General features: G+C 42.2%; 2 protein-coding genes across 3 annotated transcripts in view; both read left to right on the forward strand.

The window, feature by feature from the left end:
* LOC118121388 (voltage-dependent R-type calcium channel subunit alpha-1E) overlaps window positions 1-4298 on the forward strand; it is a 91299-nt gene extending 87001 nt beyond the window's left edge. For both annotated transcript variants that reach the window (XM_035177222.2, XM_047343199.1), the window contains 2 exons: window positions 412-584; window positions 705-4298. In XM_035177222.2, the coding sequence (XP_035033113.1) occupies window positions 412-584; window positions 705-1259 (728 nt within the window). In that variant the 3' untranslated portion in view covers window positions 1260-4298. The remainder of the gene's footprint in view (window positions 1-411; window positions 585-704) is intronic.
* Window positions 4299-5455: 1157 nt separating this feature from the next.
* LOC124854703 (collagen alpha-1(V) chain-like) lies at window positions 5456-14365 on the forward strand. The gene is made up of 9 exons (XM_047342978.1): window positions 5456-5624; window positions 6029-6173; window positions 7650-7845; window positions 10061-10162; window positions 10380-11573; window positions 12285-12338; window positions 13313-13432; window positions 13954-13992; window positions 14291-14365. Exons 1-9 carry the CDS (start codon window positions 5456-5458, stop codon window positions 14363-14365), a joined length of 2094 nt encoding a protein of 697 aa, XP_047198934.1.
* The last annotated feature ends 716 nt before the right edge of the window (window positions 14366-15081 follow it).

Below are 15081 nucleotides of genomic sequence, written 5' to 3' on the forward strand. Positions count from 1 at the left end.
TTGTGCAAGAATTCAGCTGCTTTGAATAACAAATGATTGCAGTTACCTTACAGATTGAGTCACACACTGAAATTAAAAAAAATAATAATTTTATTTATATTGTCCAGTTTTATATTGAAATTGGAAACTTAAAATTGGTTAATGTCATCATGTATTGACCAATAGTTAAACCATTTACTGGTTTGATCAATTTAATCTCTTACTCACTGATAAATGCTTTAGAATATTAGTTTTAACTGATGTTTCAAGTATAGGACTTAGTGTAATTCCAAGAGTTTTTCTCAATTGCATGATTAAGTCATTTATATGATGAAGAAAAAATTGTATTTTTCTACATTTTGACCTCAAAGTAGATGTTGTTTTATTCTCTTTCTAAATGTTTTGTCTAAGTGAAATCCGCTCAACTCACAGGTGCAAGAGTCAACCACAGAGAAGCAAGCAGTCACGAGAGAGGGAGGTCTAAGGAACGGCGCCACCTACTGTCTCCTGACGTGTCCCGCTGCAACTCTGAGGAGCGGAGCCAGGACGCCTCGTGTGAGAGGAGACGGTCCCGCTCACCCAGCGAAGGACGCACACAGAGACAGGTGCATGCTCAGGGGTGTTAAATTATCGACCTCCACACCAGTTACAGTCTTTGTTGTCTGTGAATACAGTTGAATGATGTAACAGTGATCTCCTCCCTTTTGTGTTTGTATTATCTGCAGGTCAACACATCAGGCAGCCCTGCCCACTCAGCCTCAGAGTCCACTACTCCACGTAATCGACGGCAGCTGCCCCAGACGCCCTCTCGCCCGCGGCCTTACATCTCCTATTCTCCTCTGGTTTGCCAAGCACAGACCTCTCCCACACCAGCAGCCCCCTCTGAGGGACAGACCCAGGCTCAGGACGCCCCTGTTGGCTCCGCAGAGCCCTCGTGGAAGGCCGACAAGGAGGCCGGGCCCCCCGCTGCAAATCAGGGGTCATCCGGAGGTCAGGTGTTAGCACAGAGTCACCCATCTCCTCACCGCTACATCTCAGAGCCCTACCTCCCATACCACGAGGACCTCGGCAGTGGCGAGGCGGGCGACAGGCAGCATACCCTTACCTTTGAGACTGCCATGGCGACCAGCCTGGGACGGGCCAACGCTATAAGCTCCGCCCCTCAGCTTAGACACTCGTGGCAGGTTCCTAACGGGCATTTCCGGAAGCCCTTGGGCAATACGAGTCCGGCTGGAGCCAGCGAGTTGCTAAGTGACACAGACGAGGACGACCGCTGCTAAAACACAGAGAAGGCACGGGGCGACCGGGCACCTCAGAGCTACACGGTTGTAGCTCGTCTGTGGCTCTGTGACCTTGTATTCTCAGCACCAGTAGCATAACGGGCAGGACTGAACGCCACTGCTCTTTATCTGTATACTTGGGTGTCTGTGTGCAACGTGTCCTTCCTTGTGTGTCTCTTGTAGTTGGAGGGAGGCTACGTTTGTGTGTGTGTGTGTGTGTGTGTGTGTGTGTGTGTGCGCGCGCTCTCAGAAGAGAACATTTGCCAAATCAAAAGAATAGCAGAGACCTCCGGTAACACGAGTAGCTCGCTGCAGGCAAACCCATGTGTGGCCGAGCCTTCCCACACGTGTTAGTGTTTTGATAGTTTGATCAAATGTGGTGAGATGTTGATCTGAGGTGTCCAATACTCTTGTAGAATCTGATTTAACTGAATTTAGTGTAGGTGAACATAGCATGTACAAATGTAATACGTTGAATGTATTTTAGCTCTCGGTTCATAAGTTCAGGTCATTTGAGAAGGTAGCTGTCAGGCTTTGCTGTGCATAGTTGTAAGTGTAGCAATGAAACAAGGTTCAGCCAAATAGTTGCCAGATAATAATCGGCCATTCCCAACAGTTCATGTTTACAAAACCTATATCCACATGGTTTGTGGGCATTATACAGTCATTCACCCATGAGGAGTCAATACAGGAAATCGATTTGCAGACCTTTAAATGATGGTCAAGTTATTTTTTAGCCCTTATGTGAAACAGGAAGAGAGTAAGTGAGTGCAACTGGAGCTGTGTCCCAATTCAAGGGCCACATAGACCGTAAAGGCTGAACCGAAATGAGACGGTCTTGTCCACAGAGGATTCCTGACATCGGTGTCACCAGCTTGTCCTGCTGTCACCTAGCAACAGAGCTGCTGTTGGACATAACGAGAATGTTTTAATGCCTCTTGTTTTTTTAACATGTGTACCGTCAGCTGTTAGGTTGAGCTGAAGCCTGATATTTAAGCACCAGACTTCTCTTGCCTGCGCCATTACCTCTTTGGAAAAAGGTTTGTCACTGAAGCGCAATGAATCCTGGGATAGGTTGACCTGAACAGGATCCAAATGGTTGAGGATTCATTTCTCTGGAATGGAAGGACGCATTTGGAGGAGTCTTCAAAATGCGACAGCCTAGTCGCTGCGCTGTGACTCAATCGGTCTTCAAACGCAGCCTCCGTAGGATGCGGCCTCTGAATTGAGACACGGCTACAGACTGTAGCCCATATTTCTTGTACAAACATGAAGATATCCCGGACACATGTGCCACCATCTTGCACCTTTGACATAATTTGGAGTTTGCGAACGAGTGATTGTGGCGTGAAGCTGCTTATTGAGGTACATTCTCGACCAATCAAGAGTCAGCCTCAGCTGTCAATCATGCTTCATCCTGTTTTTATATTTATATATCAAATAACTAATCAAAACCAAACTTACCAGAAAAGTGAACATTCAAACTTGCATTGATGTGACAAAAACTACCTAAAATGACCATCTCTAAACTTTATTTGATGTGACTTTTTAATTTGGTCCATGTCCCAACCGCTAACAAGGAGGAGGAGGCGGGATTTATGACCTACACTGCAGCCAAAGATGCTTTGGCTTCACTTTTAGGGAGCTGTCATGTCGTCCACCTTTACATACAGTCTGTGGAGTGTCCATTCATCGACAGTATATGTGTTGGCTCTGTGGCGTGAAAAAGAAAAGAATAAGAGATGCTTTGTCTCAGGATACTGTAACTGTGGTTTCGTAACATATTCTCATCTGAAACCTGAAGATGTTCTTCGGTTCTTGGACCTAAAATGAACTATACATCAGTTAGCATGATATTGAAGGATAACGCTGTCGCAAGGACCAGTGGAGATTTCAAACCCATCTGATCATGGGATCATGGACTATAATAGCTCTGGCCCTGTAGGACAGAAAAACAAATGATTGATGTGCTGGATTACCACTGTCGATGTTTTGTGGAGAGGTGACTAAAGCCATTTACTTCCTGTACATACAGAGCCGAGGATCCCGACCTCTTCAGAAGTGTTTCTGTCACATGACGATGAAAACAGTGAGAAATTAAATGTCTTTTCTACATGTGATGCAAATGATTTCAAGGATGTGGAAAAGAGGAGTCACAGGCACAGTACGGTTTGTGTCTTTGTTAACTGCCACTTTGTTTCTGTCACATTGGAGTCTATGTTTTGGTTAGTAGAAACAAGCATAATGGTATTTCCTGTGCTCCAGTGTTATAGTAAATTGCCACATGCATGATCATGGTGATTTGATAATGGGATATGTGTGAGAGGTGTTTTTTTTTTTTTTGTGTATCCATTATGTTCAATAGGATTTATTTAGGGTAATTTAGTGATTCTGAAACATCCGGCAGAGAAATGCTTCCTCATTCCCAGCATTCACTGTCACTATCCTCAAACACTTTCTCACATTTGTTGTGGCCCCTGAATAAGATGTATATTTATATCACGTGCTGTTGAGTTGTTATGAAATGTTGAGTTTGACATGTTTTCTGAAATGTGAACACAGGACACATGTGGACGGGTCAGAAGAGATCACGCCGACCTGCTGAAGCCCCAAACAGAAACTCCTGGACTAATAAGACGTAATATTAGAAGATAAACCTCCGTTCAAGTGTGGGTGGATTTATACAGTTTCCAGGTTCAGCATACAGGTTAGGGTTAAGGCTTCCGCCTGTAGTTCATACTGTGGTGCAGTGCAGCCTATAGGACTTGAACTCGATTGTACAGAACAGCCTATTCTGTGCCTGGGGACACTCGCCCAAAGAGTTTCCCTATCAAGCCTGGATTTCCTAGATAGAGATGCTTTCTGGTAAATATGTAGAATAAACTGTACAAAAATAAATCAATGTTTAATTTATTGCACTGTTTTTATTTTATTTCAAACAATGCCTGTCTATGACTCTGAGAAAAGAAGTGTTTACATATCTGTTCCAAGGACCATTAAAGAGAGAGATCACTTGTCTTTTCTCTCCTGCGGCTGATATTACTGCATTTGACAAGTTTATTTATGTAGTACAGTGATACTTCTATGCTTTCAATTGCATATGTTGTGCACTTTATTTGAGCTGCTTTAGCTGCCTGCTCCTCCTGCTTCCACCGCAAAGCCTCTTCACAACCCCCTCCACCCCAGCGCCTCCTTTTCATGCCCACTCTGACCGAATCAATATCAATATCATCGTCATCGATGTCTGTTCTGTTCTGTGCCTCACTCTTCATGAAGGCTCATGGAAGGGCAGGGATATTCCAAAACAGAGCCAAGCTCCCAAATATAACTTTTGCAATTATTTAAAATCAAAGTAGTTTTGGCAAAAGTGCTGCTGACTGAATATAAAAAGTACTCTGTCCATAAGCTCAATAGCAACATCAAAGATTTGAAGTCCTTTTAAATCAGAGATACCAACACATTTGTGCAGTAGTGTAGGAAGAACATTTTACTTAAGTAAAAGTACAACATTAACTTCTCTACTCAAACCTAAATAAGCATTTGTTTTTAGATATACTTAAAGTATTAAAAGCACTTGCAGAGTGTGGCCTATGTTTCCTAATGGAACATTCTACTACATCATCATGGCTGAATTTCGGCTTCTTCTGAATTCATTTTAGCTGTTCACCAGTACCTGAAAATAAAAAAAGTAAGTAGAACTTTAAATATATACTTTATGTCCCACCACTGCATTTGTGCTGTTTCTTGCAAACTAGTACATGCATAAAGATTATACAGGTAGGAAAGGGAGCACCAAGACCTAACATTTCTATTTAAGTCTAGTGTGGAACATGTGTATGTCCACTATATGGAATTAATACTATCTGGTCTTAAATCCAGGTTGAAATGGCCCAAAAATGCATGAAAGACAAGATAAAAAGAAGAAGAGACCAAGCGAAATATCTTTTCATTATTTTTGTAAATCTCCCTCGGGAAGTGTGTTTTTCCATGTTTCTGGATGTTCACACAATCCTAAAATAGCCCAGTGAGAAAGAGTCATTGGACTGGGAGCTGAGCAGAGACCTAGGTGAGAGATCTGGTTTGTTGTTGAGAGATCAGGACGTAATCTGAGTGTGATGCCGGTCAGGCCCGGCCCTCCGGTCCATGTGTAGCAGCAGCAGAGATGTTCTTCCAGCATCATTTGTCCTGAGGACACGATGGAGAGCTCCTCTTTGCTCTCGGCGCTGTGGGTTCAAGCTTGTCTGTGTGTGGTGAGTCCTGACAGGCGATCACAGGGAGAGGGCATGCCGCTGCTGCGTTCCCTTCATCCTGAGGCAAAGGATCATGGGAGGAGCAGAGGAAACACGGAATCTGCAGCGGGGAAAGGTACACTGACTTAGAGTTGGATAAATATCTCTTACAAAGGAACATTTGGGGTTAATCCAGCTGTTTTCACCACATTGACACAATACACTGACCCACGTGAATTAGAAATGTTGTTTTCCACTATTCTGCTGAGTGACTGAGTCAGAAAATGTGTTTGGGATGTGTTTGTGTTACGTTGACACCAGCAAAATCTTTTGAGTAATAATCATTTCATTTGCAACTTTTTTAATCAGCATGTTAGAGCAGGTTGAAATTCGTCACTTTAAAATGTCCCCTCATGTTTACACCCTTTAAATATCAAGTGAGAATCTGAAACATGAAACTATATGTTGATGATCAAGTTGTCTAAAAAACCAAAGTCTCTCCATAGCTGTCTGGTTTTTGCTTTAATCTGTGTCTTTCAGAAGTTGATCTGCTGCAGCTTCTGGACATGAAGTCAGCCTCTCATTACAATGTCTCAGCAACAGATGATGGGGGAGGATGTCCAGCCTATCAGATTGGACAATATTCCACACTCGTCCTGCCAACGGCTACAGTTTTTGGACCCGTGTAAGAATTAACAAGTGGGAACTAACTAAGATGGATCGGTTAAAACATGCGAGTGCAGATAAGAAAAGCTCTTTACCCAGAGCAGTTCACAATGTATTACTTCAAAGTCGTCTTATGTTAAACACTAATTCTAAATGTATAGGGGAAATGTATTGTGCAAAACACAGACATCTCGAAATAAAGGCTAATCTGTTAGAGCTCAGACATACTGACGTACTGTAGAAAACTGTAAGACTTCAGTGAGCCTGTTTGTCCAGGGTGGATTTTATTTCCATGATGTGTAGGTTGAAAGGATGGAGTTCAAGCCTCTGGTGTTAAACTTGACCTTGAATGTTAACGCACAGACTGCTGATGCCGCCTGAATCTGGCAGCTTTGTGATAGAGTTTACATTAACATGTGAAGCGTCTCTCATGAGGACAGTCTCTCTGTGACACCACAACCTAAGCTCCATACTGTCCCAGACACACGTCTCACAACTGTCCATGTCCGGTGACTGATTAGGTTATAATGAATGTGTGTGTCCTTGTGGCACATGAATGAGTGCATGTATACATCTGTGTGTGAGCATGCTAACGTTTACATGACAGGTTTCCAGATGAGCTGAGTGTGCTGATGCGTCTTCGTCTGGGTCAACGCTGGTCAGGGCAGAGGACGCTATTGGTTGTTTTAGGCCAGGAGGGGGAGGAGCTTTTCCAGTTGAAGCTGGGCCCACGACTCCTCACTGTCGTCAGTGTTTGGCAACAACACTATGAGTGAGAAACAACACCCGCACACACACACACACACTCATTGGCATAATGCCTAGCCCCTAACCCTAACCTTAATCATATCAAAACTAAATACCTAACCCTAACCTAAACCCAATTCTAACCCAAACCCTACAACCAAGTCTTAACCCTCAAACAGTCCATTGAAAAAGAGAGGACCAGTCAAAATGTCCTCACTTTCCAAAAATGTCCTCACTCTGTAGCTTTGTGCTTAAAATGGTCCTCACAAAGGTATATGTATAAGTACACACACACATTTTATATTGTATCAATGCTTTTATATATGCTCTTAAAAAGATCATTATTCAAATCCATGCTAACGCCCTATATGTCTCAATGATGAAAAGAAAAAAGATTGCTGTATCCAGCCCCTGACATGGATCCACATTATAATTGAATGGGTTCTTCCCTGACCCATTCTGCATCCTTCCATCAAGTTTCATGGTGATACATCCTGTAGTTTTTGTGTAATCCTGCTAACAGACAAACAGACGCAGATGAAAACACAACCTCCTTATGGCCGAGGTGACAAAGATATTAGTTTGTATACTACATGTAATTAGGTGGACAATATGATCAATATAGACTTTAGACAGAGACAAGTTGCTCCGAACCAAACTTTTCGATGAAGTCAGAATAATTATCTGAAGTAGCACACCATCTTTTGCTTAAATGAGACAGTAAAAGTGTCCCACACATGTCTGACAGGTTTCCTGCTGCTGCTCTGTGGGACGGCCTGTGGCACAGGCTCTCCCTGGCCTTCTCTCTGTCCACACTCAGCCTGTACCTGGAGTGCAGTCGGCGGGAGAGCACCTCCTGGCGTCACGGCTTGGGACCGCGGATCAGCACTTTGGGCCTGACGCTGCTGGGAGGAGCTCCGAGTCCTCACCACACACCGTTTACGGTAAGCACCAACCTCACCCTACACCAACCGTCATCAGGCAGCCGCCCCTCCCTCGCTCTTCTGATCCCAGTGTCACATTCCTCACCTGGGCCACAGTCCTCCCCCCCTGACCCCTGACAACAGAGGTGGCGGTGCAGGGATCAATGTGAAGTTCAATGGCAAATGGGGTGGAACAGAGTCATATGGTGTAAAATAAATCACATTTGATGACTTTTGATCACATTTGATCTATTGAGGCATTTGTTTATTGAGCAGCTATTGTAATATAGGAGATTAAAATTCAATTATTCTAAGGTTATTTTTAGGAGACTGATTATACTTAAAATATTTGGTATCGATGGATCTCCCTTAACAATATGATTAGTTGAAAGTAGCGATTCCAGTGCAATATGTTTGTAGTGGAAATAAAAGATTTCAAGCTCCAAAAGGTTTAAATGTGAGTCAAGTTGAAAAGAGTCTTACTTGTAAACCTTGAGCTCACATTTGGTTCCTTTGTTTTGATTAAATTGGGATGAAAACTTTGGTAAAAACTGAGAGCTCAGCAAAATCTCCCTGCTCATCTCAGGCTCACAATGGTGTCAGGATTTACAGGGAACAGGCCCAGCACACCACACCACAGTGTCTGTTGTTGTTCCCACAGTGTCTGATGTGATCCACTAGCTAAGGATTAAGGAAACAAAGCCACATGTGTACAGTATAAGTGGGTGGGTGAGAGTCTTTGGTCGTCTGTCTGTGGTCGTACAGCACAGGCGTGAATCCTCCACAGAGCAGGAGGGGTGTGTTTGTTTTTTCAAGTGCAGCCCCTGCAGGAGTGTGTGAGGACTTACAGACACCAACAGTCAGAGCAGACCACAGTTTGTCTTTGTCAGAAACCATGCAGGGGGCTGATGTGCTGCTGCTGCTGCTGCTGCTGAGCTGCGTAAGTCTGCTTCTATCATATGTCTCTGTTAAAATGTTGTTAGCGGATTGATTTAAAAAATGTTGGATTTATTTCATGACCACTGAAAGAACTTAAAGAATTGTATTTAAATATTAGGAAAAGATTATAAGACTGCTTCAAATGAGAAAAAAATAAGGTTTTTCGCAGACTGACTAGAGTTTCTGATCTTATTTCAATTTTAAAAATATTTCTTCGAGAATTTCACGGAATTGTTGAAGTATCGTCTTGCTCCTTAGAATATATGTTATAGAGTAAAAAGGCAAAATACAATCAAGAGAGATTGTCTCATAACACTGGAAATCGCACTTAACTCTATTGTGTTCAACCAGCTTTATTCCTTCAGTGGTTTAAGAGGTTTTCCTGTGAATGGAGGCATCACTTTTGTCTTCATGTGTTTTATTACATGGTCGATCAGTAGCCTCCATCATAGCTCAAATATTTTTTAAGGTTTAAATGGATTCTTACATGTGAGAGGATGAGAGATGCGGCAAAGATGTTTCCTTCGACCTGTAAACCCTCATAAAATATGTGCAGGAAATGTCCCCATCTTTTCACTGTGTTCAGCATTAGATCACAATGGTGTCATTTTGATCTAATGCAGCAGAAAGAAGTATTTCACCACAGTCACTCTGCAGGTTCGGCTGCTTGATGTTACAGTGAGAGGCCTGACTAACTAACACCTCTTAAAGCAGTGTGCAGACCTGGCTGCGTACTCAGTGCTTCATGTTGACTTTTCTCGTAATAACTGAGTTATACAACCAGCTTGTTAAAAGCCCAGTCTTTGAGTCTTTTTGCACAATTTCGTTGTTATTTGCTAGTTAATTTGTTTATTATTTGCTTGTTTAGATTGTTAGTTAATCTTTCATGACATGTCCTTTTAAAATTTAAAAAGTAAAGGGACACAACGATGCCAGAATTGTCTTCATTTCCTCTCTCCAGGTCTTTTCCCTCCACTTTCTCTGGATGAAAAGGGATTTTAAAAAACAGTCTTTCCATTGTAGTATGATGTCATTGCAGTAAGACCAAAAACATAAGTGTTATTAGTTATACAATTTATGGCAGATTACATTTAAATGTGTCACAAATTATAGTTTTCTGTAGAAAATTTCAGAAATGTTTTTGCAACTTTCAAATTGCCTGTGCAATATTTTTGACTCTGGTGCCCTCTAGTGGTCTTGCAGCAGAACAGACCCTGTAGCAGACATCATCACACACAGACTGAAAAATAAAATTCACTGAAGCTACAACTTGTGTTTGTGTGTTTGTGATGTTCAGGGAACCATCCAGCAGATGATTTTTGTCGTGGGAGATCCTGCAGCAGCCGAGCAGCACTGTCAACAATACAACAACACATGCTCAACACTGACCGACACACAGGTACGAATAACACACAACAAGCATACACTGGTTTAAAGTGCAGGGTTCCACTCACAAAATGTTTGTCCTGAATGTATTAATTTAACAACCTGACATGTTCCATCAAACATAACAATCTATTCTGATTCTGATTCTGATTCTGATGATTATTCTGATTATTCTGATTATTATTATTTGGGAAAAGCCTGATAGTTCTCCTCATTTAAATCTCTCCCAGGAGGCTACAGCAGTAGATGAGGTGACTTCTCATCCTGGCATTAGAGAATCATCCAGACCAGACACTTCCCCTCAGGACACAACTGTGAAGGCCGGACTCCCTGAGCTGATAGGGAGACTGAATCCAGAGAGCAGCACCTCCCCTCTGAAGACACACACTGCTCAGACTGGTGCAGAAACTCAGACTACAGGCTCAACCACAGGAGAAAAACCAAAGACTGTGGGTGAGGAGACGGTTCTAGGTGGAGCTAAGGAGCCGCAGACATCACAAATATCAGGGACAATGAAGGAGACACGGAGAACAGAAGGGAGTTTGACAGTCGCTTCTGTCCACACAGCTCACACTGCTCAAGTTCATCAGCCATCGGGTGCAGCAACAGAGGGCTTCACAAGTAATGATGCATCCGTGGTGGAGCCAGTCGAGATGTCTATTTCAAGCCCAAACATCCAACCTGAGAACCCCACAGCTCCAGGCGTCACTTCACCATCCGCAGGGGGAGCGACAGAGACTGCAGAGAGAAGTTTCTCTGATGGGCCTCATGAGTTTGTCATCACTCTGATCTCAGGCTCCACCACAGAATCAGGGTTTGATGCTGCCAGTGTGGACGCTTCACCTGACGGAGGAACAAAGGAGGCCAAACAGGATACTTCACCAGCAATAATTACACCTCCAGTTTCTGTAGTCACTCATCCCTCCCTGGAGGTTTTAGCAGCAGCAGAAGAAAACAGATCAGTGGAGGGAGAGCTGACACAAGACTTTGCTGCTCCTCAGAAAGTTCCAGCTCCAAATCTGACGCTTTCAGCTCCCACACAACAAAGCACAGCAGCACTGAGTAACATCACAACTGAGGGGGGTAACGTTTCAGCACAAACAGAAACCACATCACCACCGCTACGACTTCCAGGTGGAGAAGAGGGGAGCGGCAGAGATGAAGATGAGACAGATTCAGTGATGGAGGAGGAGGAGGAAAGAGAAGCAGAGGTGGAAAAAGCAAATCATGATAATGACACCGGCATCTTTGAGGAAAATAATCAATCTTCACTTGATTCGATCTCCATGTTCAGCGATGAAGACTTCATAGTCATATCAGAGACTGAGTCGCCACAGCAGAATGTTAAAGCAGCCAATCAGAAGCCTGCATCCTCAGTCAGACATCACGGGGCCGGACTAAAACCTGGGGTCAGAGGTCAAAGGGTAAGACATTGTTTATATTTACCTGTATCTACGTAAATGTTTATTAAGGCCTGGAATTAATTGTCACATTGGAAGTCATTTTGTGTCATTACAGGTCAATCATATAAGTGTCAGAGTGTTAATGATGTTTAATGATGTTATAAGTAAATAAACAAACCATGGAGGAAATGTCTTAAATATGGGAAATGTTCGAATCTATTCGTGTGTGTGTGTGTGTGTGTGTGTGTGTGTGTGTGTGTGTGTGTGTGTGTGTGTGTGTGTGTGTGTGTGTGTGTGTGTGTGTGTGTGTGTGTGTGTGTGTGTGTGTGTGTGTGTGTGTGTGTGTGTGTGTGTGTGTGTGGTAAAAGGGAGGGGTTGAGGTTGAACTCTTCCATGAAACACACCGTTTCCACATTATCTGAGACTAAGGACCATGAACTGTGTTTTAATAACAAGCATTTACAAACCACCCTACTTTTTATTAAACATTATCAAATAAAAGGGTTACATTCACCAGAACCCAGACATAATAAACTTCTGTTCAGGAGATCATGTTAAACCAGGGCTGTTGATGTTTTGAAATTTCTCATTCTGCTTTTATCAATACGTTATATGGAGTTACTGTTCATTAGTAGAATTATTTGTTTGCTGGTTTATTTATTTGTTTACTTATTTTTGCCATTTCTGACAGGTGAGCTGTTGCCTAATTCTTCTATGTTCCTCTTTCTTCAGGGACTACAGGGTCCACCTGGACTAACAGGGCCATCAGGACCTCAAGGAGACAAAGTATGTGTTCAACTCAAGACATTTATTTATTTTGTATGAACAATTAAACAAATGGCTCAGTGTGGTGGGAAAGTGCTGCTCACAAACATCAACAACAACAAACTGCTCAACTCTGCTCAACTCTTTGAGCTCGTTGTTTTGGCCCACAGATATTTGTTAGTCTCTAATCAGATAAAAAGTAGATGTAAATCAAACATTTGACAAGCAGCCAATAAGAAATATACAGTCATTAAAAGGATTTGCTCCCTTTGTCTCATGTCTGTTAGATATGTTGGTAAGTTTGCAGTTTTTTGATACAAAGCAAATGGGCCAGTTAAACCATTTTCCACGAGGATTTAACAAGCAGCTGTGTGTTGAGTTCAGTAGGAACTCAGAAAAAAACCTTGTCAAACTTCGGCTAAACTCCAGTTTTGCCACAAGTCAGCCTCGTATTCCAAGACTAAAGAAAACCTTCATCAACCTCCATGTTACTTTGTCATCAGTAACTTTAACTGTACATCAATCACTCTATGCATTCACAACAAATCAAGAGCACATTCTAAATTGCCCCAACTATAAAATATTAAACATATCTTTAAATCCGGACTCTGCACAACCCTTATTCAACCTATATCCACTAATCAATGAATTATATGTACACAAAACACATATATAAAACTTTGACTCATCTAATAGTCCTTACCTGCTTTACTGAATCCAAACCAAACCATCTCAGATGCAATGACTTTTTTGTAACATGTAACGCTGGGCTTATTTTCTTCAAACAGACCTAAGAATCAGTTTATACTGTGGGGGTTGTGTTTGTGAGATTTTTGTGGAAACATCGCTCAGTACGTCTATGTCTATCTTTTCTCTTTGCGTCTAACTGAGATGAACTATTCCTGTTTTGGGCAGTGCTGATCAAACCTGTGAGCACTGTAATCCAAGGTCTGTTTTGCACATCATACAGATGATCTTGTCTTACGTCCTCTCAGGGATATCAAGGTGTTATGGGCAGGACCGGGCGGACAGGATACAGAGGCCCCATTGGTCCTCCAGGGATGCCTGCCATTGTTGTATTCAAAACCTCTGAGGAAGGATGGGAGGCTTTCAAGGTGAACGGTTGTGAATCACCTAATGGTTGTTGGCCATGAACCAGGCCAACTCTGTGCTGCACACATACTTGAATTTATGCTGAGAGTATGAATATGGATGATAAAAAACATTATGACAGTTTAAAGTCACTTCAACTGACTGAAAATACAACAATGGAGAAAAAAATGCATGGGTTAATGGAGTAGGAAGTGTTCGCTAATGTTTGGCTAGTTTTCTGACAAATATTTAGGGAGTCTGTCAATCTGCAACACATTACATGCTTATATTATATAAGTAAGTATTAAAGTCGATGAAAGTCAAATGCATTGTTGGAAGTTGTTGGACAACCATTGCTTCTAATGTATAAATCAAATTTTTAACATTTAAAAACCTGCCAACCAAATAAAGGTTTAATAATGTGATTGTTGCAAATTTAGAAACACAATTACATGTGTTTTACCATATAAATGTATTTATTCTCAAATTACATTATTTGAACTGAAGGTCTGTGCTGTAATATGTTTGTGTTGTTCCTTCGCAGAAAAAGAAGATCTACAAAAAGCTGGTGTTTTCCTGGCCAGTAGGTGTTTGCGTTAAAGAACAAATGGTGTTGTCGTTCTTGAAGTAACATTATATTTGGTGATGTTTAAATTATTGATCAGTGTTTTGTCAGTTGAAATCCAGTTGTTCAAAATCCTGCACAGCTGTTAAATCCAATAACTGAATCAATAAAGTTGTTATGTACATTGTTACCTTATTTACAGTCGGTGAAAAGTGTTTGGACCAAATGTCTGTCTGGGGAATAAATATCAGTACGGGAAAACTATGAAGATGTATTGTGATTAAAATATCAAACATTGTGGTTTTTGTATTTTCAGAAAGTTAAGGGGCCTCTGGGGCCTCCTGGACCTCCTGGAGATGCCGGACCAATCGTAAGTAATCAGATTACTTGACAAGACAAAGCTTAAACAGCTATGTAGGGGTAAACTTTATCGTACCCTGTCATTATTAAATATAAATGATGGTGAAAAGATTCTGTATTCTAGGGGCCACCTGGAATTACTGGGAAACAAGGACCAAGAGGAGCTCCAGGGAAAATGGTAGGTATCTCTACTTAATTTGCATCTCATCAGAGTCGACAATGAGGTTTTCTTAGCAAAATGTGCTGACTTCCTCACATTCCATGTTGTATTGAACCGCAGGGTAGTCCAGGGCCACAGGGTCTGCCGGGGCCCCAGGGCCGACCCGGAAGAGATGGGACCCCAGGAAAGGACGCTGACCCAGGCCCTCCAGGCTTACCTGGAGAACAGGTAAATCCATTTAGAAACATGTAAAAGATGTGTGTATTTTTATTGTTTGTCTGTTAGATGTAAATGTCACTTGGCGCAGTTGTTGCAGCTTGATAAATATATTGTGTGCCTGTCCCTACAGGGTCCCATAGGCTACAGAGGAGAGGAGGGCAGTAAAGGGGAGCTGGGTGAGTGGGTAAGAGTGGCCTGGACTTCTAATGTTATGGGGATTTCAATTATAGAGGCCCAAGTACATGTGTGTTGGTCTCTTTGTCTAAATGTCTAAGTTCTATTTTCTGCACCTACCTTATATTTGCATATGTCTGTGCTAATATTTCTGCCTGTAGGGTTATGAAGGAGAGGCTGGACCACAAGGAGAC

Source organism: Hippoglossus stenolepis, chromosome 14 (assembly GCF_022539355.2).
Source record: "Hippoglossus stenolepis isolate QCI-W04-F060 chromosome 14, HSTE1.2, whole genome shotgun sequence".
NCBI classification, from domain to species: Eukaryota; Metazoa; Chordata; class Actinopteri; order Pleuronectiformes; family Pleuronectidae; genus Hippoglossus; species Hippoglossus stenolepis.

Coding starts and splice junctions, on each gene's coding strand:
- LOC124854703 (XM_047342978.1), top strand. CDS start 5,456: ATGGAGAGCTCCTCTTTGCTCTCGGCGCTGTGGGTTCAAGCTTGTCTG. Junction 5,625..6,028: donor GGAATCTGCAGCGGGGAAAG/GTACACTGACTT, acceptor TGTGTCTTTCAG/AAGTTGATCTGCTGCAGCTT. Junction 13,433..13,953: donor AAGGATGGGAGGCTTTCAAG/GTGAACGGTTGT, acceptor GTTCCTTCGCAG/AAAAAGAAGATCTACAAAAA.